The 26,499-nt window shown below is 47.4% G+C and overlaps 2 protein-coding genes and 1 non-coding gene across 3 annotated transcripts in view; all 3 read right to left on the reverse strand.

The window, feature by feature from the left end:
- The window catches only part of Polr3e (RNA polymerase III subunit E), a 28,303-nt gene extending 16,979 nt beyond the window's left edge, over positions 1-11,324 (reverse strand). Inside the window, exons 1-6 of the mRNA XM_041667035.1 lie at positions 11,081-11,324; positions 6,135-6,204; positions 4,659-4,709; positions 1,404-1,481; positions 669-784; positions 218-300 (exon numbers count right to left, since the gene is read on the reverse strand). Coding sequence (XP_041522969.1) covers positions 218-300; positions 669-784; positions 1,404-1,481; positions 4,659-4,709; positions 6,135-6,170 — 364 coding nt within the window. The 5' untranslated portion in view covers positions 6,171-6,204; positions 11,081-11,324. The remainder of the gene's footprint in view (positions 1-217; positions 301-668; positions 785-1,403; positions 1,482-4,658; positions 4,710-6,134; positions 6,205-11,080) is intronic.
- A 49-nt stretch (positions 11,325-11,373) lies between these two features.
- Trnal-aag lies at positions 11,374-11,455 on the reverse strand. The gene has a single exon. It is a non-coding gene; the product is annotated as a tRNA-Leu (tRNA).
- Positions 11,456-24,372: 12,917 nt separating this feature from the next.
- The window catches only part of Eef2k (eukaryotic elongation factor 2 kinase), a 63,390-nt gene continuing 61,263 nt past the window's right edge, over positions 24,373-26,499 (reverse strand). The window contains exon 18 of the mRNA XM_041667244.1: positions 24,373-24,937. Within this exon, the coding sequence (XP_041523178.1) occupies positions 24,828-24,937 (110 nt within the window). The 3' untranslated portion in view covers positions 24,373-24,827. The remainder of the gene's footprint in view (positions 24,938-26,499) is intronic.

Below are 26,499 nucleotides of genomic sequence, written 5' to 3' on the forward strand. Positions count from 1 at the left end.
AGGTCCAACTCTAACTTGGGAGTGCCCAACAAAGTCCCCGTTGTGGTGCTGTGTCTCCATACTCTGTCATTTCCACACTGCCTTGATGCTGCATGGTTTGGTGTTCAGTAGAGGCCAAAACCACACATAAAGCTGAGGAGACCTAGGCTGGGTGAGATCCCCAGGCCCAGCCCACCTTGTGCTCTCCCCAGGGTATAGCCAGACCAGACCCAGGTACCTTGCCTGTAGAGTGCAGCTGCATAACGGGCCGTGTTGCTGGTGGTCTGGGAGGAGCAGAAGGTCTGCTTGTCCATCAGCTTCCTAGGTGCACAAGGAGAGCTCGTGTAAAGGGCTAGGAAGCTCCAGAGAAGCTAGCCAACCCCATCCCATCCCAACATCCTCAAACTACACTAGCTAGGGTTAAGGGATAAAAATATTCATAGCTTTGTCTGTGCAAGAGGAAATGAATAATGGACAAGGGGCTCCAGAGGCCTGTTTCCCCTGCAGCCCAGAAGTACCTGGCATGAGAGGCCAACTTGGGAGGAAAGGTCTACAACACTCTTGGTTTAAGGTAGAGACCTGACATGATGGGGATCCCAGTAACAGAACAGAGAGGGCCAGTGCCCCTGAGGCCTCTGGAGATCCTCTTAACCTTTACCTGCAGTGGAAACTTAGGGGCAGGGACTCACGAGGAATATGTGCTAGTCTCATCAGCACAGGCACCGTCCACGTTCAATGCAATCTGTTCCCCTTTGCTGCGGCAGTAGTTGGGATTCAGAGTGTCGATGGCCATCTCAAGCTCTACCTGGAGGTACAAAGTACCACCCAACTCAGAAGGTGCCATGGCACACTCCCAGGAACACTCCCAGCCAGGTCCCTACCCAGCAGCAAGACTGATCAGTGTCCCTCCCTATGGGACCCTGGGTTTAAGGCCACACTGAGGTCACCAATGAAATTTCCAACAGAAAAGTCACAATGTGTTTTAGGTACAGACACAGTCATATTTGTCCCCTACTCCTCCACATCCCAAAATCAAAACGAGAAATCTTGAAACTAAAATGTTATCTCCAACTTCAGCATCTCCCTGTGATTACAGAGATCAAGACAGATGGGAAATTTGTCTTGGTTTCTCCTTATCCTACCACCCCATCCTGTATAGGTACTAGATCTTCCTCTATCTAACCCTGCTTTAAGTTCACCCCTGCCCACACCTCAGTACCCAGGCTTCCCCAACCTACCTTTCAAGCAACCCTGAACCTGGAAATGCTTTCTTTCCTTGACTTTCAAGACCCATGTGCTGCTCTTATCCTAATCCCTGTATGCTCCTTCTCGGGGCTTCTGCTCCCAAAAGTATCTGTCTTCTTGTTTCCCTCAACCCCCATTTACCCTCTGTACCCCACTTCCACCTTGGAGGATAGCCCCACCTTCTGCTGCTTGGGCTTGATCTTGGCTGAGAGATGTGGAATGTCATCATAGGTCATCGAAGCTGGACGCACAGGGTACTAGAGACAGAAAGGCATCCATCAGTCCACCGTGCCCAACACAAGCTGGAGCAGGCATCAAGGGTTCCATTGAAAGACTCAGCCCATTCATACTGTTCCCACCCCACCAGAGAGCAGAGTACCCAGGCCCCAATCTACTCTACCAAGAGGTACCCCACAGCTTTCATCTCTAGTCTGTTTCACCCTGGGTCCTCTTGAGCCTCATGCTGTTGGACCACTTTAGGATGTCTTCCCTTTCGAGGAGGGATGGCTAAGTCCCTTAGCACCCTGAAGCTCTAAAGCAGGGCTATGGGAATTTAGAGCAGTGGGGGTCCAAGACACACTGAGGCTCTGAAGGTCACTGAGGTGAGAAATAAGACAAGAGGAGGCCAAGAGGGAAACAGGGCTGGCCTAAGAATGCTAGAGGCTGATCTGGACATCAGATACAGAAATGTGTGACTCCATTCTTTCTCATTAGCAATGTGTCTGTTCTTTCCACACATCCTCTGGAGAGGGGCCAGGGAGGTAGGTCCCTCCTGGATATGCTACTTTAACTATAGGCCTCTTTTGAAAGCCTAGTCCTGGCTCTCAACACACAGCACCTTTCCTTAGAGTTCCTACAGAAAAGCCTTTTCTCTCGTCTTCCATGAAAACTGCTGATGAATAAACCCCAAATTGGTCCCCCGAATCCTCAGCTCAAGCCATAAATGCCTAGTATCCAACAGCCTCTACAGTGTACTTGCAGGGTGCAGCAGCTTGGGCTGAAGTTCAACTTCTGGAACCGCTTCAGGTCAGCTACAATTAGCCCAGGGAGTAAGTAGTCACTTTCTAAAAACTCCTCCGTAGTAGCAGTGAACCAGCCTGGAACACAACTGCTCTACTAGGTGAGACTGTCCTGCAATAGCTCACAAAGCACTGAGGTGCCTGTGCTAAGACCCAGAGCTCTGAACTTGCCCTACTCCAGGCCGAGAGGGTTGGCAGTGAGCTACAGATCTGGGCAATAGTACTGACTCTGTCACTTCCTTCCAAAGCCACCAACACTGTCAACAAAGCAGACAGAATGGGCACCAGCAGAGCCTAGCACACAAGGGGCACACACGGATCCACTGTCAGAGAGACTCTGTAGTCAGTCAAGGATGCAGGTAACCCTGCGGACAGCCTCTTCTCTGCAAAAGTGTGGAACACTGCTGCTGCCCCTCCACTAACCCCAGGCCCTGGAGAGCTCAGAAGTCTCCAACTCACTTTCTTATGTGCAACACAAAATTAAAGTGCTTCTAATAACCACCTTCTATTGAGAACGTAGAGTGGTATAAAACAGTCCAGTTGTCCTCAAAAAGTTAAATGCAGTATGATCCAGCCAATCTATTCCTAAATGTACATCCAAGAGGTGAAAACACAGGTTCATACAAACACAAACATAGATGTCTAAAGAGCATTATCCAGTACAATAACCAAAGTGTAGACAACCTAAATGCCATCAACTGATGAATGGGTGAACAAAGTGTACTGCATCCACCATGGGTACTTTTGTATGTACGGCTGTATGTGCCTATGCCAGCCAGAGAACAACCTCAATGTCATCCTCAGGAGCCGTCCACTTCGTTTTTTGAAACAGGGTCTCTCACTGGCCTGGAGCTCAAAGAAAATGGCCTCCAAAAGGGAGTGGCACTATTAGGAGGTGTGGTATCACTGGAGGAACTGTGTCATAGTGGGGGCTGGCTTTGAGGTCTCTTTTGCTCAAGCCTCCCTTAGGTTTGACTTTCGGTTGACTTCCTGTTGCCTGCAAGATATAGCACTCTCAACTCTGGTACCACATCTGCCTGCAGGTCGGTCACCAAGCTTCACACCACGATGATAATGGACTAAACCTCTGAACTGTAAGCCACCACCCCAATTAAATGTTTTTCCTTTATAAGAGTTGCTGTGGCAGGGCAATGGTGGCGCACGCCTTTAATCCCAGCACTCGGGAGGCAGAGACAGGTGGATCTCTATGAGTTCGAGACCAGCCTGGTCTACAGAGCTAGTTCCAGGACAGGCTCCAAAGCCACAGAGAAACCCTGTCTTGAAAAAGCAAAAAAAAAAAAAAAAAAAAGTTGCTATGGTCATGGTGTTTCTTTGCAGCAATAAAAACTCAAACTAAGACACTCACTAAGTAGATTAGGCTGGCCCAGGTTATCCACTTGTCTCTGCCTCCCCAGTACTGGGATTACAACCACTTACAAGCACACATCATCACATTCAGCTTTTGAGGTGGGTTCTGGGGACCAAACTTAGGTCTTCAACCTACACAGGCAATCACTTTACTGACTGAGCTCTCTCTAGCCCCACAGAGATATTCATTAGCCATAAAAATGAAACACTGATCCAGGCTAAAACATGAATGGGATCTACATAAAAAAAAAAAAAGAGCAGTACTAATGCCCACACAAGCTATTTTATCTACATGAGAGATCCCAAATAGGGAAATCCATAGAAACAAAAGTAATGGTTGCCTAAGGCTCTATGAGAATAGAGTCAGTGCTGAGTGACTAAACATAAGATTTCTTTCAGAGGGACAAAAACATACTAAAATAGATTGTGGCGCTGGCTGTACAGCCCCTAAATAGGTTAAAGTCTTGAGCAGGGTTCACTTAAAAGTGTATGAACTGTACTTCAGTAAATCTGATGTAGAAGTATAGTACAGTACAGTGCAGTATTGTTACAGGATTGCTAACTTAGGAGAGCAGTGCTGGAACACAGGAAGTGCTCAATTCATGCTAGTCATAGCAAGGAGGGCAGTGAAAGGCTAACAACTTGGAGCGCAAAGGAACAGGCCCAGGCTTGCACATGGCCACAAGGATGTTCTGGAAGCATCCTTGAGTTCCACGCAGCAGCAGTGGCCCCTGCCAGCACTAACTCTTCCCTAGGCAGTGATCTAGGCCTTTCAATGTGGACCATTCAACCTTCACGGAATCTCTTATGAGGCAGGCAGTATGGCTATCAGAAAACTGAGGCATAGACATGAAGTACTCAGGGGCTGGAAGCTGAGTTTGATGGAGCTGAACTGGCTGGTCTGGTCCAGCACTCCAGCTGCTCACTCTGCATCCCACATGTTGTCCTGCTTGTTCATCTTAGTAGGTAAGCTCTGCCTGCCTCCTACCCAGTTCCACCACTCCCTCAACATTGGCTTTCCCCTTTACCTGCAAGTCCCGTCATTACCTGAAACAGATACAGCTTCTCTGCCAGACTTTTGGCCAAGTATACGTCGATCTGGGAACAAGGGGAGAAGACTTAACCAGGACACAATACACTTAAACTAGGCCCAGGCACTCAGATAGGATCAGTAGGTCACAGAGGCAGCTTAGGGAAGAAGAAAAGCTCAGCTTATACTAAGAACAGAGGTAAGCAGGGCAGGCCTCCAAGTCAGGCACATCTAGTACTCCCTCTCAACAGATACCAGGGAACCAAGACAGGGAACCTGCTTGGCCCCTAAGGTCACTCTAACCTGGAAAGAGCACATGTGGTGCCTGGGCACTGAGATTGGGATGCCTCCCAAAGCTAGGGAAAGTGCTCTCTGGGAGAGAGGGGAGGGAGGATTCCCTCTACCTACTTACGTTTCTTCTCTGTGCTTTCTTCCACCTTGCCACTCTGGCACCTACATGTCACCCTATTTTAAGATCTGCAAGGCTCTGTGTGACCTACCTGTCTCCTTTTTCCCTCCTGATGCTGACTACTCTGCACACAAACTGTGCTCCCTCCTGCCCATGGGCCTTTGCACAGGTGCTTTCTTCTACCTGGAATGTCCTTCACATATGCATCTGACAACAAACTCAGCCTTAGGGACTCAGGGGACTCACCACTTGAGCAGAAGCTGGCTGGGGCTTCCTGGCTGCAGAGGGGGGCTCCCTCTGTGCTGTCTCCAATCCCCTCTGTGGTAACTTAGTATCTCTGGTACAGCTATAGCTTAAGTATATTTAAATAACTCAGTATCCCACAAAACAGGAACTACTCTGCCTGTCTAGGGATAGTCTCGTGGCCCATGCCCTTCAGACTTAGGGTGGGTTCCAAATACACCTAAGAAGGCCAGGGGCCAAAACAGTCAGGTTTCACCATTTGCTTTCCAAAAGTTCTAGGGCCTGGACTGGAAGGCTCCTGAGGAGTAATTATAATAATGAACAATTTTGTCTTCCTGTGAGGAGTCTGGAAACCTTTCTGCTCACAGTTTATATTTTGAGGCTCCTAGTCCATCTCCTCCATAGGCCAGAGGCTGTCTAGAGACAAGGACACAGCCTGGTTGCTACTATGCCATTGCCCCTGGTGCAGTGAATGGAGTGAAGAACTGCTGAATGACACAATCTGGTAAGCCCACACAGGGGAGCCATCAATCTCCTTTCAGTCACTCGCATCTGTTCAGTGTCCAGCCCTGCAGTTGGCTTTACAGAGAGTGGGACAGAGAGAGAACAAACAGCTGAAATCTAGGAACATTGGGTAAGGTCTCAAAATCAGGGGCCGCTAGGTCACAGCCCTGAAGAAGAAAGTCAGCCGCACAGGTATCTGGGGGACAACAGAGGCAAGGTCTAGAGTCCCTAGATCATCGACAGGCCCTAGACTGGCCTACAGACACATAGAAGGGTCTTGGTCTTGTACAAAGACCTGTGGCTTGTGGTGCAACAGAGAGTTGACAGCGACAGTTACCTCCTGTATGACTGGGTCATCTTCTTCATTGGCCATACTAGGGAGAGCCTCTCACAGTCCTCAACTCGATCTGCAAAGACAGCAAGAGACCTGGGCAATCAGCAAGCCATTCAATCAACCTTTCTGAGGCACCTATTCCTCCACAGGTGCGAGGAAGGGGAGCCCAAGAGGAAGACATAACCTGCTTTCTGTGTCTGTGGTGAAGGCAGCAGTGAACGGGGAGGCAAAGCCGGCAAAGGGTGCCAAGCAAGCGACCCAAGCCAACACATGTCAACTGCATCGCTGGGGGAAAGTTAGTGAGCAGTTTTATAGACTTCTTGCCCACTCAAAAAGAACTCCCAGCAGCCAGGCGGTGGTGGCACATGCCTTTAATCCCAGCACCTGGTAAGCAGAGACAGGTGGATCTCTGTGAGTTTGAGACCAGCCTAGTCTACAAGAGATAGTTCCAGGACAGGCTCCAAAACCACAGAGAAACCCTGTCTCGAAAAAGCAAAAAAAAAAAAAAAAATCCCAGCCACAGGTAAAACACTGGCGTCCTGAGGGTCTTGCAATAAGATGAAAGCCAGCTGTCACATGATCCAAAGACTTCCCAGGAGTCTCTTCAGATTGTCAGGCTCTCATCCTAATCCCGTGAGCTCATTTTCTGTGCTCTGGTGACAAAATGACCCTATTTGAGTATTTTTCCCTCGGGTTTACAAGGCACTAGGCTCTGAGTGATATGACTGTCCCCATCTTACAAAAAGAGACAGAATTCAGAGACAGGTTATAGGGCCTTACCGAAAGTCACACCACATCGAGAAACACTGGACTTCAAACCCAGGCCTTGGGATTTGGGTGACAGTTATGACTGGGGAAGCTCAATGGAGGGTGAGACCCCCCCAGTTGTGTGGGTGTGGTTAAAGGATGGAAAGAACAGAAACCTGACAACGTGTGGGGGGGGGGAGATTGAGAGGAATACCTGCAGTCTTCCAGCTCTTCTGCACCCAAGGGCAGAGGTGCTCCTGGCTAAGAAAAGAGCTGAGCACCCAGACTCCAGCTGTTCCCACTCCTCTACTCCTGGGTAAGAGCACCCCAACTTTATCCATTGTTGACTGAGGTTTCTGTCCCACCTGGTCCCCTGACTGGCCTTTAGCTCAGGCTTCTTATTAACTATTTTAACTTATATTAGCCCATTATTCTTGTCTATGCTAGCCATGTGGCTTGGTACCTTTTTTGGCAAGGCAGTCACATCTTGCTTGCTCTGTGACTGGATCAGGACTGCAGAATAAGCTTTCCTCTTCCCAGAATTCTCCTGTTCTCGTCACCCTGCCTCTACTTCCCACCTGGTTGTCCTGTCTATACTTCCTGCCTGGCTAATGGCCAATCAGCATTTATTTAAAATATAATTGACAGAATACAGACCATTGTCCCATACCAATCCATCTCATATCTGAATGACTTAAGATTTAAAAAGATTCTAGAATGACTGTGATCCTAGCACTTGGGAGGTAGAAGCAGGAGAATCATTAGTTCAAGGCCAACCTCAGCTTCACAGAGTTGGTGGCAAGTCTGGATACCCTGTCTCAAAAAAAAAAAAAAAAAGACTTAGCTGGGCATGGTGGTGCCTTTAATGTGAGCATTTGGGAGCAGAGGCAGGAAGAACTCAATGAGTTCAAGGCCAGCCTGGCCTATAAAGCAAATTCTAGGCCAGCTAGGGCAATACAGTGAAACTCTGGGTTTTTTTGTTTTTAATTAAACAAAAAAATCACAAAGATTTTAAGGTACATAACAGTTCCTTCAGCCCAGGCCCCATTGCTTGCTGCAGACACAGCCCACACTTGAACTGTCTGGGTACCAACACATGCCCTATCCTTGGCATCTGGTATCTCTCTTCTTACTTCTTACCTCTAATCCTGTTGGTTCTGCCTTCAAAAGAAGCCAGAACCTGACCTTCTGGGTCAGCTCAGTCTCCAGGCTGATTTTCTGGGTCCTTCCTGCCCCACAATCACTGTTCAAACCTCAGATGACACCACGCTAAGTGATACTTCATCTTCTTCAGAGAGTCTTCAGCCTTCCAGTGAACATAATCAGACCCAACTCTTAACCTTTGGCCCCATTCCCCACCACCTCTGACCTTCCTGTCTCTTCCCAATCCATCTGGGACTGTTCTACCTAACTTCAGGTTCCGCCCTGTGCCCTTTTCAGGGTTTTGTTCAAATGTTACCTCATTTCTAAAACGGACTCTCTTCCTACTTTTCAAAGTTGAAAAGCCCCGCCCCCAACTCCTTTCCTTTCTCTGGCCTCCACAGCACATTATCACAGTTTATGGGAAAGTTTATGCTGTACCTGTCCTTCCTGCCATTAAACAGTAAGTTACACACAAAGCTACTACTTTGTGCCTTGTTGTACCCCTGCCCCCTAGAACTCAGAAGGTACAGTTTAGCCTCTTGGCACCTAAACATGTGCACTGCAAGGATTCTGTGGAACAGGGGGCTCCGGAAGGGTTCTGAGCAAAGAGCTGAGGTGGAGAGAAAGACAGGCTGGTAGGAAATGGGCCATCACAACATAATGGAGGCCATGGAGGACAGTCGGTCTGAACCATTTAAGTTCCCAGCAGCTGCCACCATGCACCTGCACTGGCTGTCAAGTGTCACAGGTCTATGTGTCCATCAAGTACCTGCCCTACTTGGTGACCAACTGAAACAGGACTTCACAGCGCATGCAAAAGGAGGCTATGGCCTAAGAGAGTCTCAAGTCCTAGTTACTCTTTCATGGCTGAGATTCTGCCCAGTCCTGGAATCAGGCTCTCTCTGGGGAATGACAGAGGCTCCTCCCTCTGGCCACCACACCTGACTGGGTTACCTCCCAGCCAACAGGATGCAATTCAGTGGCTTTCAAAGGCCTATGCCCAACAATAAGCTCTTCCCATCAATGATGCAGAGACACATGAAATGCCACAACTGAAGCAGTTCTTTGTGTGACATATTGTTACATGCCACACGGTCATGCTTTCCACCCTAACCGGTGCAAAATAAAAACGCTGCTGACAAGACCCCCCTCCCAAGCCAATCCATCATTCACTAATAAATCTTGACCTGCGATCTTCATAGTCAACAATCCAAGAAGCTTCCTGAGGCAGCTATAGAGGCCCATGCCTGTAATACCAGCTCTAGTAAGGATGAGGGAGTAAGGTAAGTTTGAGGCCATCCCTGGCTATTATATAGCAAGGCCTCATCTGAAAAAACTAACAGACACAAAGCAAACAAAAATGCTTCTCCAGGGTCACTCTTTCATCTCCAATTCTCCAGAGACAACTACTCACAATGTTGCCTTCGCCCAACCCTTCAACTGCCCCATAAAACAAAATCCAAACTCCCTTCCATTGGCCTCTAAGACCTCACATGATCTTGCCCCTGCCTCTACATAACCAACTCCACGGAGCCTAGGAATCTATCACTGAGCCTCCAACAGGCCAAGCCACTAGCACCTTGAACCTCTGCACAAGAACCCCAGGTCATTCCTGGGATGCTCATTTTCCTTAGACATAACCATTGCCACTTCCTCCAGGACTAGACAAGCTTCCCCAAAAACCCAACATGAGCAGCTGCTTCCACCGCCTTCCATCATTAGCACAAGTCCTTGTTTCCCAAATGCTCCTAACCTGGAACTTCTCCATCTGCGGCTCAGGTGTTGGCGGTCCTCTGCACCAGACTTTAAACTCCAGGAAGGCTTCTCTATGGTTCAGAGTCCTCAACCATAAAGTGGGCATGGTAATTATACTTCATCGATGTTCTAGGAGCATTGCTTTTAAAATTAAAAACTTCACGGCTCTTCTAACCCCTAATGCCGCCTGGCACCAATATAGTACAAAAAAATATTTAACCTTCTCGTTAGCTCTGCAAGTCAAAATTTAGCGCCCAACTTAGAAATGATTTGCCCAAGGGCACAGCCCCAGGGAAGCGTATAATCAAGAAATCTGTCTAGTTGATGTCAAAGAACCTTCATTTTTATTCTTAACCACTATGCTGCACACATCCTTGATAAAAGGCAGTATGGTATAGTGGGTAAGAGGTTGGACTCCCGTGCGAAACCTTACAGGTTCAAATCCCACCTCTGCAATGTACCATGATTAGAAGCATGAATTGCATAACCTTGTGTCCTTTCCTATTTTCATCCCTAAACCGACAATTAAAAAAAAAAAAAAGCACTGACTTCAAAGGGGGTAAGTGGAACCTATAGGAAGGGCTGTTGCTACGTGGCAACATGTTTTCTTCCAACATAAGATGGGACGATGACAACCACAAATGAAAGAAGCTCTTTAAACCTAGTAACAGGAATCCTATTATCCTTATTTCATGGATAAGGGGAAGAAAATCTTATCTTTTCGCTCCAAAACCCAGCAACCCTAAAGGTAGAATTCCAGGACCACCTGGGCTATGTACCGCCGCTCCCGTGACTAAAGGGTCCCAGGGTTCGCGCAAGAGACGCAGACCCTGGTCAAGCACAGATCAATGAATGAGGTACCCCCGGCTCGGCAGGACCAGGAAGAATTGATCCGGTTCGGCTAGGGCACAGTTAGGGCCCGCCACGAGGGCAGCCCCGGCGTCGCCGGTGCTCAGGCGCCCTTCCCGCACCTCCGAGAGCCGCCTCGCCACCGGGCACCAGTGCCCTCGCAGGTGCGACTCCGGAGCCAGGCCCGGGCGGGGCAGCGCGGCCGAGGCCTGAGTCAGCGTGGGCCCCACGGCCGTCGCCTCCCCGATGACCAGCCGTGCGGAGCGTCCCGGGCCCGGGGAGAGGCTGGGAAAGCCGGGCGGCAGCCCGTACGCCCCGCCCGGGTCCCGGGAAGCTGCGGCCCCCCGGCACGCAGCGGCGCGGGCCTCTCCGGCCTACTCGGCAGAGCGGCCCAGACACCCGCGCGAGGGCGACGGCCGCGGCCGGAATCCAGGGGCTGCAGAGTCGGCACTCACCTCTCCGCCAGGGCCGCGCGCGAGCGGCAGCAACGGCCCGGGGACCGGTGGGCTGCGGAGACGGTGGCAGCCGGGTCTTCTATTAGGCAGCAGCCATGTTGCTCCTGGAGAAACTCCGGCGGACACGTGGGGGAAGCGGGGCCGGCCCTCGCCTCGCGCTTCCTCTTACCCACAATGCCCCGCCCCGGCGCGCGCAGGCCCGCCCCTTCGCTGCTCGTGGTGCAGAGAGCGGAGACGGACTGCAGGGGTCGCAAAAGGGAACCGAGAGCGAAGGCTAAAAGGAACACTGATCCTGGCAGCGGTGGGATTCGAACCCACGCCCCCGAAGAGACTGGAGCCTTAATCCAGCGCCTTAGACCGCTCGGCCACGCTACCCAGATGTCGGCGTGGCTTTCTAAGAAGCTACTTAATGCTGTTACATATGTATATCGTCCTTAGAATTTTTTCTGGAGTCGGATTTGTATCTCCTTTACCCCTAACGGAGATCGTCTTAAACAATATTGTTAAAACGCCAACTATTGAAATAAAATTATTTAAATCCAAGCTTGTTCCAAATAAGTTTTAAAGCAACAAACAGTTTAATTTGCGTTCAGAGTCAAGAGGGTTAAGGCGTTCTGTTAAGCCTCTCCGTCACCCACATAACCCGAATTAGGTGACTGATCCTAAAAGTAGCTCTCACCCGAGCTCCGAGAGCTGAACCATGGCCCCAGGTCTGCCCAGGTCTAGCTGAAAAGTCACATGCTTAAATTTTTAGTACACAACTCCTATAAAAACTTTGCAGATAAAACAATAAAATCTTTGTAATATTTAAAATAATGTTCTTTAAGCTTTCACTCGCACTAGTCTCCTCGTAACCACTGTTATCGGCTGATTATACATCCTTTCAGATCTTTTGCTGTCAATTTCTACGGATGTTTATCTCCATGAAAAATAATTTTCGTTCAAGGCCAGCCTGGTCTACAAGAGCTAGTTCCAGGACAGGAACCAAAAGCTACGGAGAAACCCTGTCTCGAAAAATCAAAAAAAAAAAAAAAAAAAAGAAAAGAAAAAGAAAAGAAAAAAAAGAAAAAGAATTTCGTTCATATTGTGTATGGGTTGGTATATAAATATTTATTAACATGCTAACGTATACACAGCTGGCTAGCTTCACCAGACTTTTTATTTTTCTTTTGCTTTTACCAGACTTTGTTTTTTAAGTATCTGTGTACGCTAATGAATACATATAGACTTTTACATTTATTTTGTTTATTTGTTTATGGGGCGGCACATCGCGGGGGTCAGAGGACAATTTACTGGAGTCTATTCTCTCTTTCCACCACGTGGGGGCAGCTTAGATTGTCAGCCTTGAAGGCAAGTAGTCTTTACCCACTGAAACATCTCACCAGCCCAGATACTGTAAAAGACTGAAAAAAGCACAGTGAAAAAGACCCATATTTCCGTCTAGAATTAAACTCATTTCTGCATATACATTTGTACCCACATACACATGTATTTGTTGTTTTGAGTCAAGGCTCACTGGGCTCAGGCTGGTTTTGAACATGCTATCTTGCTAAAGATGTGTTTGAACTTCTGATTCTACTGGTCCCATCTGATTCTGGCTAATTACTGTTAATATGGCGTTTTGCTTCTAATTATTTTCTCATGTATATAATTTTTATTAAAAGTTAAACAGGTAAGGTCTCTTAGATGCCTCAGCGGGTAGGGGTGCTTGTCGCTAAGTCTGAGAACCTGAGTTCAATCCCTGGAACCCACAAGGTAGAAGAAAATAATCCCACAAGTTGTCCTCTGACACACATACCCATACAATAAATAAATGAATAAATTTAAGTTAATATAATTTAATATACTTTTTGTTTGTTTTTCAAGAGGGTTTCTCTGTGTAATAATCCTGTGGGTCCTGGAACTCACTATGTAGACCAGGCTGGCCTTGAACTCACAAAGATCCACCTGCTTCTGCCTCCCAAGTGTAAAACTATATCTTAAAATATGGGCTGAGCATAATGGTGCACATTCGTGGCCCCAGTACTCAGGAGGCAAATGCAGGAATATTCACAGCTTGAAGGCCAGCCTGGCCTACACGGTGACAGAGCATGTTTCAGGACAGCCTGGACTACATAGGGATACTCTGTCTCAAAACAAAATGATTAAAATATTAAAAAATATATTGGACTATGAGAAGTTAAAAACACTACATTTAGAAGGCCCTCTCAGGCAGGTGTCATGGCGCACACCTTTAATCCTAGCACTCGGGAGGCAGAGGCAGGCAGATCTGGATCTCTGTGAGTTCGAGGCCAGCCTGGTGCACAAATCAACTTCCAGGACAACCAGATCTGTTACACTGGGTGTCCTCTCACAAATATCACTCCAGCTTATAATTAATATAAATTTAATATGTATCCTTCCAATAACATCTCAAGCTTTTACATATGTAAATCCATGAGCAATATACAGAGTGCTCTTCTGTGTTCTCAAAGGATACCAACGCCTTTGCCTTTTCCACCCCATTACTGTGTTTTTGAGATCTATTATACTAACTTATCTCATACTATAAATATGCAATATTTGTTTTTAAGTTTTCTGGGCAGTATTATGGGAACTATCTCTGTACATGGCTTCTAGTCTATGCACGGACTTTCCTCCATGTTTTCTCCCAGAATTGAAATTGTTGAATCATATGTACATTTTCTTTTCTTGGCTGGAGGCAGGTGAAGGAGTTGTTATTCAGCCCAGGACCCCAGCCCATGGGAGGGTGCTGCCCACAGTTAGGAGGAATATTCCCGCCTCAATCTCCCAACTCTTAGAAGAACAAACCGAAGTATAATTTCACCAAAGCTCACATTGGAATCAGGGAGTTTGTTGGGCATAACTTACAGAGCAAGGGTGAGGGATTGCTCTGAAGAGCTTTGGTAAGTCTGGGGTTGCCACGGCAGAAAGTCTTCACCCCAAAGAGATGATGGCTTTCTCATAACTGCCTCCTCCGCTAACCTCCAGTCTGTAAGCTCTAGCACCTCCCCAGACCCCAAGACCACCAGCAATGAGGACAGAATTGCATATAAATTGCTGGGTTGAGAGCCTGGAATCTTATGCCAGGGTTCAAGACCTTCTCCATCTGCTCCATCTTCCGAGGGAAGGGACGTCAGTCAATAGTCCCTCTTGGAAGCAAGTACAGCTGATCTGAGGATGATGGCGGCCGCTTTGCTTGGAGGACCAAGTTCTACAATACCTATCTAGGCTCTCGCCGCTCACAGACAAGCCCAGAGGTTGGTCTCTTCAGTGGTGCTCATTGAATTGTTTTCTCACTTGCAGCAAAACTGTAATAGAATTTTTTGTTTTTTTGGATTTTTCGAGACAGGGTTTCTCCGTAGCTTTTGGTTCCTGTCCTGGAACTAGCTCTTGTAGACCAGGCTGGCCTCAAACTCAAAGAGATCCGCCTGCCTCTGCCTCCCGAGTGCTGGGATTAAAGGCGTGTGCCACCATCGCCCGGCACCTGTTTTCTTTTGTGAGGGGTGGTTGAGACAGGGTCTCTCTATGAAGTCCTGGATGTTCTGGAACTCTCTACATAGACCAAACTGTTCTTGAACTCACAGAGATCCTCCTGCAACTGTCTCCCGAGTGCTGGGATTAAAGACATGTGTCACTTCACCCACCTCTTTGTTGCTAGGAATCAAATTATGGGCTTGATTTGTGCTATACAAATACTCCATCAGGGCTGGAGAGATGGCTCAGCGGTTAAGAGCATTGCCTGCTCTTCCAAAGGTCCTGAGTTCAATTCCCAGCAACCACATGGTGGCTCACAACCATCAGTAACGAGATCTGGTGCCCTCTAATGGCCTGCAGGCATACACACAGACAGAATATTGTATACATAATAAATTAATAAATAAATATATATATAAAAAAAAACAAATACTCCATCAACTCAGCTAAGTTTTTGCTTCTTTTGTTTTTGGAAGAACAAGTGTTCTTATTCTTAACCTCTGAGCCATTTTTCCAGCCCAGCCCTTAAATTTTATAATCTCTTTTTCTTTCTCTCTCTCCCTCTTTCTTTCTCTCCCTCTTTATTTCCCTCCCTCCCTCCTTCCCTCCCTCCCTCTCTCCCTCCCTCCCTCCTTCCCTCCCTCCCTTCTTCCCTCCTTCCCTCCTTCCCTCCTCCCCCCTCTTGTCCTGGCTGGCCTGGAATTCACTATGTAGACCAGGCTGATTTCGAACTCACAGAGACCTGCTTGCCTCTGCCTCCCGAGTGCTGGGATTTGGGATGGCCTACACCTACACCTGTGTTCATGGTCACTCATATTTAGCTCCAGATTAAACAATCTTTTGCCTTACACCAAAGGGTGTGACAAAAAATTGTCTACGACAATAGCAATAACTTTGCTTAAATAATAAAAAATAACTCTTACCTTTAAAGTGAGTTTTTTCCATGGACACAACCAGTTTTAAAATTGGTCATTTAAGATTACAACACAATTATATCATTATAATCTCAGATAATAAAACAAAGTTAAAAAGCTAAACCTGCCCTCCCTAAATTAATCATTTAGTCCAGTGGTTCTTAACCTATGAGTCTTGACTCCTTGCAGGATCAAATGAACCTTTCATAGGGGTTACCTAAGACCCAGATATTTACATTATAATTCATAATAGGAGAAAATTTACACAGTTATGAAGTAGCAACAAAAATAATTTTGTAGCAGGAGGTGGTGGCGCACGTCTTTAATCCCAGCACTTGGAGGCAGAGGCAGGCCGAGCTCCGTGAGTTTGAGGCCAGCCTGGTTTACAAGAGTGAGTTCCAGGACAGCTAGAGCTGTTACACAGACAAACCCTGTCTTGAAAAACCAAATAATAATACTAATAATAATAATAAATTTTATGGTTGGAGTCACCAGGGATGAGGAACTGTATGAAAGGGTCACAGCATTAGGAAGGTTGAGGTTCACTGCTTTAGCCTGTATTAAATGTGCGAGCCCCGTACTTCATTCCTAATGCACTTTCCTCTGAAATGCTCTCCAATGCTGTCTGCTCTTTCACATTCAATGCTTCTTTTAAAAATATCGTCTTTTCACTTCTCAGAGCTTATTTATTTAAAAAAAAAAAAGAGCCAAGTATAGCAGTGATTTGTGCCTGAGACTATCGGTCAGTGAGAATGGCAGGCTCTGCCCTCCGGTGCTGTGGGATCCAGGTTTCCTTGAGACTGGGGACCAAGTTCCTCCTCTTCCTGATGGCCTGATGCAGGCCATGACGGGGTTCCTGAGTGTTGATCCTGCACTGTGTTGCCCACGCTTAGCTGCCTCCTGGTCTTGCAGGTCAGCCCACCTGCCAAATGGCCACATTCTGGAGACACAGGCATGAGGTGGGATGTTGCATGGGGTCTAAGGCCTGTGACAGAAAGGGCTTCCTGTTCCCAGGCCCCAATGAGAGCCAGGCCAGCAGGGGAATACGACAAGATGATGTTTGGTAGGTGAGAGGGTATGGCCTTCTGTCCATCCTCCAGCCTCGGCTTCCCACCCGCCTTCCCCCAGCTCCCCTGCCTCTGTGGACTGGGCTACTAGGCTGGCACAACCCCAAGCTCCTTAATGGCAGAGTTCTGAGGCATCTGGGCATTTTGTAGAAAGGTGTCCCTCATGGACTGGTAGCAAGCGTTCACAAGCATGGTGACATAAGCTTCCGGAAGGCCGCTGGTAGGGACAGCATCTAGCACTTGTACCCTGATTGTTCCTGAGGTGAAAAGTTTCGCCTTGACATTGTAGGAGGAAGAAAAGGATGAGTACACACCGGGGATGGTGGGCACCTGGGCCTGGATGGCCAAGTGGAAGGCACCTTTTTAATCCTTTTTTTTTTTTTTTTTTGATTTTTCGAGACAGGGTTTCTCCGTAGCTTTTGGTTCCTGTCCTGGAACTAGCTCTTGTAGACCAGGCTGGCCTCGAACTCACAGAGATCCGCCTGCCTCTGCCTCCCGAGTGCTGGGATTAAAGGCGTGCGCCACCACCGCCCGGCAGGAAGGCACCTTTTTAAAAGGGCTACAGGTCCCCATTGTCGTTACGTGTACCCTCTGGGTAGATCCACACTTTGAGATTGTCCTTGACCATGAGGTCACCCAGGTCAACCACCAGGATCGTGGCAGTTCTGGCATGTTGGCGGTTGATAAAGTAGACACCCCAGTGGTACTTACTGATTAGGCCCCCGTGAATAGCAGCTTACGCTTGATGATCTGCTCACAGCGTTTAGGGAGTATCTCCATGATGCCCATCATGTCCAGGTGAAAGACTCTAAATGCATTTCTGAGGCCTCTGAGCATTACACAGATGTGACAGTCGCCCACACACGAATGTTGGACTTTCCATCTCCCTGTGTTCTCGTGGATGTTCTCCAAACATAACTCTATTGAGGCAAGACAAACCATGGAGGTTGACTCAGTTCCTGATGTATTGATTCAGTCACTGGAGCAAGGTCAGGATGACCCACCAATGCTCCCCCTTACCTCACCGGATCAGATCACGCAGCTATTCTCCTGCCCTGGCACAGACCAATCACTGCTAGTAGCCCTTTGAATAAGTCAATCCAATGAGTTGAAAAACAACCCTCAGGCTCCCCCCTTGTTTCTGTGGCTCTTTTGCTTTAAAAGATGGGCTATAACAGCTATCGAGGTCCTTCATATCCTGAACCTGAAGAGCTCTGTCATGACAGAATAAAAATCCTCTTGCTTTTGCATCAATTGTGGTTGTGTGAGTGGTGTCTGGAACAACTCGCCCCTGAAGCTTGGACTCCTGAGTCCAACACAGGATATTCTGGTGATTAGAAATGATGACGCGTGGACACAGTAGAGGCTGACCTTGGCATAGAACCTGGCGGTGTGGCTCAGCTGCACAAGCAGCAACAACAACAGCAGCAGCGCCGCTGACAGCCATGGCCATAGCTCCATAATATTCGCACCCCAGCCCGGATCGTGTTGCCATCTGCCCTAAAAAACACTTTTTGAAGATGTATTTTATATGTTTGAGTGTTTTCCAAGCATGTGCATCACACGTGTGCCTGGTGCCCAAGCGGCCTTGAATTCTGTGGAATTAGAGTTATAGATACTTGTGAGCCATCATGTGAGCGCTGGGTATTGAATCTGGGTCCTCTGCAAAAACAACAGATGCTCTTGGCTGAGGAGCCACTGTCCAGCTCTGTTGCGGGAGGTCCTTCCGCTCCTCCAGCCGATAGCCGCTGAGATACCAGCCCATTGGGGCGTGGTCTCTCTCCCTTTAAAAAAGCAGCCACTTCCCTCTCCTCTCTCTCTTCACTTCCTGCTCCGCCGGCGACTAGACTCCCTTCCTGGTTGCACAGAGGGCTGTTGTCTGGGACGGTGATCTGTAAGTTTTTTCCCCTTTAAATAAATACCACCCTATTAATCATAATTCCAAACTGGTGTGGCATTGTTTGTGACTTAGGCCTTCACAGCTCTTCAGTGAGAGTTTCACATGTTGGTCTTTAGCTATCTGCTCAGGTTGAGAATGGGGCTTTCGCCAGTTGGTGGTGGTGCACGCTTTTAATCCCAGCACTTGGGAGGCAGAGGCAGGCGGATCTCTGTGAGTTGATGGCCAGCCTGGTCTACAAGAGCTAGTTCCAGGACAGGCTCCAAAACTACAGAGAAACCTGTCTCAAAAAGCAAAACAAAAACAAAAACACACACAGAGAGAGATTGAGAATGGGGTTCTAAATTGTCTGGGGAGTTCTGAGTGTGGGAGGGTTGTGGCTGTGGCCTTCCTTAGGGGTCAGGACATTCATTAATTTTAATTAGTCAGATACCCTTACAGGTTCTTACAGTTGCTTTCTGTCATTAAGTTGGACATTACACAATGCCTAGCATGCAGAAAAGGCTGGTAGAGCATTTTTTATATTAACTCTGGAAATTTCTATTAATTTCTGTCTTAGGTTTTTATTGCTGTGAAGAGACATCATGACCACAGCAACTCTTATAAAGAAAACTTGTAATTGAGGATTGAGGGGAACTCGTTTACAATCAGGGGTTCAGTCCAGTATGATCATGATGGGGAGCACAGCAGCAAGCAGGCAGACGTGGTGCTGGGGTGGAGAGCACCACACCTTGACTCCAAAGCAACAAGAAGTCAACTGTTGCATGGAGAGAAGCTTGAGAAAAATACTTCAAAGCCTGTCCCCCACAGTGAGACACTTCCAACAGAAGGCATGGCTCAGATTAAAGGCTTGCACCACCATCGTCCGGCTTAGTCATTTTTAAAGGGCTTTTGTGACAAATTCTGTGTGGTTGAGGTTGGCTTTAAACTCAGAATCCTCTTGCCCCAGCTTCTCAAGTGCTGGGGTTACATACATGAACCACCATATCCAGCCTGTGGATTTGGGATCCAGGCTCCTTGGGTCTGCTGACTTGGTGGCAATCCATACATTTCCCAATCTCCAGACTTCTTGCTGTTGACTCCTTTGTCACTGTCCTTATGAGCTCGTCGCAAAAACATACAATAAAACTTTTAAAAGTTCCCTATCATTGTAGATGAAGAGTCAGGATGACTTACATATACCTGATCAACCTACTGCCAATGCAGTGTTAGGATAAAGTTCAAAATATTGTTTTTTTGAGACAGGGTTTCTCTGTGTAACAACCGTGACTGTCCTGAAACTTGCTTTGTAGATCAGGGTGGCCTTGAACTCACAGAGATATACCTGCCTCTGCTTGCCAAGTGCTGGGGTTAAAGGCATGTGCCACCACTGCCCAGCTAACATTCAAAAATTTTAAAACCAAAACACTATGATCTCGAGTCCAAATGCTTACACCAGACACTTCTAAAGCCCTACATAAAAGAGCCCCCAATTCACACGGTCTTCTCAGTCAACTCTGAGGGGCAATGATCATTGTTTGACAGATGGGCAAATCAAAAGCATTCATAGATTTTATCTAAAACAAACTGACAGTGTAAGGGCCAGATCCGGGAAAGCTTGTTTTATTAGAATTTATTACAAAAGTTAAAAATCAGGATCGATCACATTTTTTTCCGCTGTGTGAAAAGCCGGCCCGGGGTCACATTGGGCCCACATTCCAGGCGATGCAGCTCATGTTGAAGGTGGAGTAGCACTGCCCTTCCTTCAGTAAGCCTGTGGCTTGCTTCAGCCTCTGTGTGGCTAATTTTTGATTTGTATGTTTTTTTTTATAGGGAGGGAAAATTTGAGAGTGAGTGTGAATTTGACATAGTAGGGAAAAAAATATTGAGAGAGGCGAGCTGGAACCTGGAGTGTACCCCAAACTGCACCTGTAGCTCCGGCCAGTTGCCTTGAGATGGTCAGAGATGAAGTAGGAGGCGCAAATCCAAGCAGGGAATGGCGTGGTCTTGCTTCCCTGCTTCCCATTCATCTCAAGCTGCACACACTTGTGTAAACACTTGTGAATTTTCACACTACACTTAGTGATTCAAAGGTGCTGGGATGAGGGACAACAAGGATTGGAGGAAAATTAGCTCAGTGGGTGTGCTGGTCCAGAGGGCAGGGAGTGGGATTATTTTGAAGCACTGAAGCCTGAGGATGTTCTTTCTTACATCCATGAAGCCTGCATTATGTATGATTTGCAGTGCTGGGGCCCAAACCCAAGACCTCAACTACATGCTATATTCATACTCACCCCAACCCTGTTTGATTTACGTCTCTGTCACCTGTAGTAAGACTGGACTGTCACATAAGTTAAATGCTTTTATTCCCAGGACCCTCTGGAAAACAGCAGCTCTCTGGGCCCTAGCTCCAGCTGAGCCTCTAGCTAGCAGTGCCACTGGAATCTTCTGAAGCCCTTGTTTCTGTCTTTGAGATGAAGGTACCACATGTTCAGTTGATCTAGACAGAACTGACTACAAGTGCCAGGCACTGCTGTTACCCTCCCTGAGCTGGACCCAGCACATGGAGAGAGAAGATACCCTTACCAGCTTTTGAAGACATAAGAGTGGGCTTGGGAGGAGAAATAACCATTTCTGCAAGTTGTCTTTTATTTTTATTATTTTATTTTGGTTTTTCAAGACAGGGTTTCTCTGTGTAGCTTTAGAACCTTCCTGGAACTTCCTCTGTAGGTCAGGTTGGCTTCGAACCCACAGAGATCCACCACCTGCTTCTGCCTCACGAGTGCTTGGGTTAAATGTTGAAGCCCATGTGGGTCCAACACAGATTCCCTAACTGGACTGGAACGGAGTTGCGAGGAATAATCAGACGCAGTTTACGCGGTCATCCTTCAAGGGCAAGATCTCCCTCGTTTATTTTTTCTTTCTTTTTTTTTTTTTTCGAGACAGGATTTCTCCGTAGCTTTGGTGCCTGTCCCGGAACTAGCTCTTGTAGACCAGGCTGGCCTTGAACTCCCAGAGATCCGCCTGCCTCTGCCTCCACCTCGGATCTTGGCACACGCCTTTAATCTGCTGGGATTAAAGGCGTGCGCCACCACTGCCCGGCTCTCTCCCTCGTTTATTATTCAAGCAGTTTATATATCCTCACATAAACTGAGTGTGTGTGTGTGTGGGGGGGGGGGGACACATCAGGCTGTCTCCTAGGCAACCAGGTGAATGGGCCTTAGTCACCTCCGCATCTGTCTGCTAGCAGTCCAGTCAGGTAGGCCATGAATTAGCATCTCTATAAGACATCCTCCAAATTACAAAGGAAGGAAGCACCAAACCTCCTCTTAAGTCATCAGCTTCAGCCAACACCTCTTCTCAGATGATCTACATTTATAACAAAAGAAATTAGGAGCAGCATGTTCTGGCTATTGTTAAACAGACAGCTTGTCTGCAGAGTTCGTGACCACCTCAGACCAGGCTCATGGCTCTTGTGCCATACAGAAATATGGGCCTACAGTTAAAGGCACTAGCTATCACTTTATTATTATTTTTTTTTTAAATTTATTCTGTAACCCAGGCTGGACTGGAAGTCATCATGTAGCCCAAGCTGGCATGAGACTCACAGTGACCGGTCCTTCCACCTCAACCTCCTAAGCTGTGCTATGATTAAAAAAAAAAAAAAAAAAGGTGGCTCAAACCTGTAAACAATTTATTTTTATTTGCATTGGTGTTTGCATGTTTGTGTGTGAGGGTGTTGGATCCCCTAGAACTGGAGTCACAGATAGCTGCAAACTGTCATGTGGGTGCTTGGAATTGAACCCCAGTTTTCTGGAAGAGCAGCCAGTGCTCGCAACTGAGCCATCTCTCCAGGCCTTGTTTTTTTTTTTTTTTTTTTTTTTTTTTTTTTTTTTTTTTTTTTTTTTTAAGAGACAAGAGTCTTAGTACATAGTTCAGGCTGGTCTCAAACTCATAATCTTCTGGCCGCAGTCTCCAAGTGCACGTATTACACACCAGGCTCTTACAGCTCACTTTCCATTCGCAAGGCCTTAGAGCATTTGCTCAGCTGTGCTCCAGGCTAGCTCAGCCTCCAGGAGAGACCACTTCCAGGCATTAAGGCCACGTGGGTGGAGCAACGTGCAGGCCTGAGGCTGTAAGTGTCCAAACAGGGACCAATCAATGGATAGAGGATGTCAGTTTGAAATCCCAGAATTAGGAAGGGTAAGACAGATAGATACCTGGAGTTCACTGGCCAGCCAGCATAGCCTATTTGACAAGTTCTAGGCCATCCCAAAAGAAAAAGGTGGCTAGCATCTGAGGGACAACTCCAAGGTTGTCTGCTAACCAAGGCACACACTCCAGACTTAAAGGACAGTTACCCTGAGAGACTGTCACAGTAAACTGCTTCTCCTAGCTAACAAATGCACCAGTTTAAAACATCCGCAGGACGGGGCAAGCCAGAGACTGTTCTGGTATTGACAAGAAACTGATGAACACCAGCCTCTCAGAGAAAACCAGCTGTGATGGCGTCAAATGCAAACCCCAGGGCTTCACAACCTGGGTGAAAAGGAGCTGTCGAGGATAGTTTTTGCTTTTTCATTTCTTTTACACTTTCATCGATGTTTGCGTGCGCGCGCGCGTGCAGTGTTTGTGAGCTCGCCCGTGCCACACCACACAAGCGAAGAGCAGACGATAACTTACAGGAGTTGGCTCCCTGGAAACTGGCCTTCGGTTATTAGGCTAGGCTGGGCAGGAACCTTTACCCACTGAGCCATGCTAGTACCACACCAGCACCAGCTCTGTTTTGGTTCTTTTGTTTGGTTTTCCATTTTTGTTTGTTTTTTTGTTTTGGGTCAAGGTCTCACTATACAACCCAGGCTAACCTCAAACCTGGATCACCTCTGCCTCTACCACCTGGATGCTGGGACTACAGATGTGCACCATCAGTCTGAGCTCACAGGGTTAAATTGGTTCTGCTTATCCCTCCCTCAAAGTACCTACACTCTTGACTTTAGAAACTAGTGCTTCTACAAGCTCCTCACTGGGCAGGCTCAATGAGGAAATCCTAAAAAGGCCTGGGTTGCTGTTATTGTTTTGTCGTGCCCCCCCCCCCCCCCCCCCCCCCCGCCTGTTTCTCTGTGTAGCCCCAGCTGTCCTGGAACTCGCTTTGTAGAGCAGTTGGAACTTCAGAGATCCACCTGCCTCTGCCTCCTCCCCCTCCCGAGTGCTGGGATTAAAGGTGAGCACCACCACCACCACCGGGCTAAAAAGGCCTGTTTTTAAGGGCAGGTGAGAATGACTTGTATGTTGTGCCCTGCTTTTCTGTTCTTTAAAGCAAAGATAGAGGGCGCTCTAACATCTGTGGTGGACCACAGCAGGCTGTTCCCTTGGCGATTTGGAACCCCAACAGAAATCATACACACATTAAATTGGAACTCCTTTTATAGAAAAAGCTCATTAAGTCACAACCCGGCCCTGGGGAAACACCCAAAACTAATGAGTGTTTACACTCTTGCCTTCTTGTTCTCAGACATCTTAGACATTTCCTAAAGGGCTGTAGCTGAAGGCCAGCTTCAGGCAGAAAATGCCAAGGACAGTAGGCTGAGGGCAGAGTTTATAAAACGTCACCACATCAAGAAATGACCGTGGAATCTGCACAAGGATGCTTCAGTCCCGTCATGGATGTGGCCATGGGGGGGCACAGAGGCACTTCTGTTGGGAGGAAAGCTGCCCAGCTCCTAAGCCAAGGTCTTCCTGTGAAAGCTCTGAGGTTCATCTGCTTCCGCATCCACCAATGCAAGACTCAGAGGTAGCAAATATGTGTGTACAAAAAAACAAACCTGTTTTGTAAAGTCTACAGTAGGAAGCATGCTTTTAAAAAACGGAATTTGGTGGACGCCAAGAAATCAGGTACGCTGTGGGAGGCCATCAAATGAAAAACCTTATAATCTCCCTAGGGTGCGGAGGAACCTGCTGAAAAAAAAAAAGTCTATACACTTCTCAAAACCTAAAGACAGACATCCGTGGGAAGTTAACAGAATGTTCTCTATGCAGATTCCTAACGCAGGGCCTGGAGACACTGGGGTGAGTCCAGACTGCACAGGCTCAGCCCTGATACTGTCTGTTCATTCCAACAGAAAGACATGTTCTTAGATCTCATGACAAAAAATGGGGGACAAAAAGAAAGAAAACGGAACCTCAAAAAATTAAGGTGATTCATTTGGCTGCATAGTCAACCCCCACTCCCTCAAGGTATCACCCCTAAAGGGCAGTTAAAGTGTCTCTGCCAGGTGCAAAGACTTTGTCAAGAGACAAATACAAAAGTGAATTTATAGCATAGTTAAAACTGCTTTTCCCCTTCCAAAAAAAAAATCAGCCCATTCTCCCAGCCTTTTTGCTTGGGACCAGCCGGCAGTGATCTTATGGGACAGTTATTCCTCCATCTGGGCCCAGGCCTCTTCTGCCTTTTCATAGTACTGGTTGGCTAGCCGGCCCTTCATGGCTTCCATCGCGGCTTCAGCAGCTTGGGTGTACAAGTCTCCTGAAAGACAGCAAAGCGGGCACAAGGAGGTGAGCCATTTGTCTTCATCAAGCAAGCAAATTTCATCTCACTCAAAAGAGCATCTGAGGTTTCTATAGCAACCTGGCCTGTATGGTATGATTCAAGTCGCTCGGGGTAGCGTATGGTTAAACCTGGCCAGTCAAGAGTGCTCTTCGATTCTCTGGTATTGCTGTGGAACTCAAGAGCTTGCATGCCAGGCAAGAGTTCTACCGCTGAGCCACACCCCCACCCTGAAGTCCAAGGCAACCAGTCTATATGACAGACTCAAAACTGATAAGAAGTATCTAAATTGGGGGCTAGAGAGATGGCTCAGAGGTTAAGAGCACTGGCTGCTCTTCTAGAGGTCCTGAGTTCAATTCCCAGCAACCGCATGGTGGCTCACAATCATTTGTAATGAGATCTGGTGCCCTATTCTAGTGTGCAGGCATACATGTAGGTAGAACATTATATACATAATAAATTATTCTTTAAAAAAAGAAAAAGTGATCCTTTTCAAGAGGATCCTAGCTCAGTTCCCAATATCCACACTGGGCAGCTCACAACTGCCTGTAACACCTGGGGATCCAGCACCCTCTTCTGGCCTCCACAGGGATATATACACACAGCATGCATACATACATATACATACATAAGAAATAATAACTTTTTTTTTTTGATTTTCGAGACAGGGTTTCTCTGTAGCTTTTGGTTCCTGTTCCTGTCCTGGAACTAGCTCTTCCAGACCAGGCTGGCCTCGAACTCACAGAGATCCGCCTGCCTCTGCCTCCCAAGTGCTGGGATTAAAGGCGTGCGCCGCCACCACCACCTGGCAATAATAACATTTTTAAAGTTTTGAGAAATCTTTCAGGCCGGGAGGTGGTGGCGCACGCCTTTAATCCCAGCACTTGGGAGGCAGAGGCAGGCGGATCTCTGTGAGTTCGAGGCCACCCTGGTCTACAAGAGCTAGTTCCAGGACAGGCTCCAGAACCAGAGAAACCCTGTCTCGAAAAAAAAAAAGAAAAGAAAAGAAATCTTCCATATCCATCAGATTACAGTAGAAAAAAGTGATATAGCCGGGCGGTGGTGGCGCACGCCTTTAATCCCAGCACTCAGGAGGCAGAGGCAGGCGGATCTCTGTGAGTTCGAGGCCAGCCTGGTCTACAAGAGCTAGTTCCAGGACAGGAACCAAAAGCTACGGAGAAACCCTGTCTCGAAAAATCAAAAAAAAAAAAAAAAAAAGAAAAAGAAAAAAAAAAGAAAAAAGTGATATATTCACTCAGTGACATATTATTTAATAATAAAAGAAATTAAGAGGCCCAGTGTGTAAAGACACTGATGACATAAGTTCCATCCCTAGGAGTGACATGGTGGAACAAGAGAACCAATCCTCAAAGGTTGTCCTCTAATCTCCACATGCACGCATACATAGATGATAAAAATATTTTCTTTTAGCTGGGCGCAGGGGTGCACATCTTTAAACCAGCACTCGGGAGGCAGGCCAGCACCATCTCTGCCTGCAGGCTGCCATGTTTCCTGCCATTGTTGGACTCTAGCGTCCAAAC

Source organism: Microtus oregoni, unplaced genomic scaffold (genome assembly GCF_018167655.1).
Source record: "Microtus oregoni isolate MIOR12 unplaced genomic scaffold, Mior012 000016F_ref0000370, whole genome shotgun sequence".
Classification (NCBI taxonomy): domain Eukaryota; kingdom Metazoa; phylum Chordata; class Mammalia; order Rodentia; family Cricetidae; genus Microtus; species Microtus oregoni.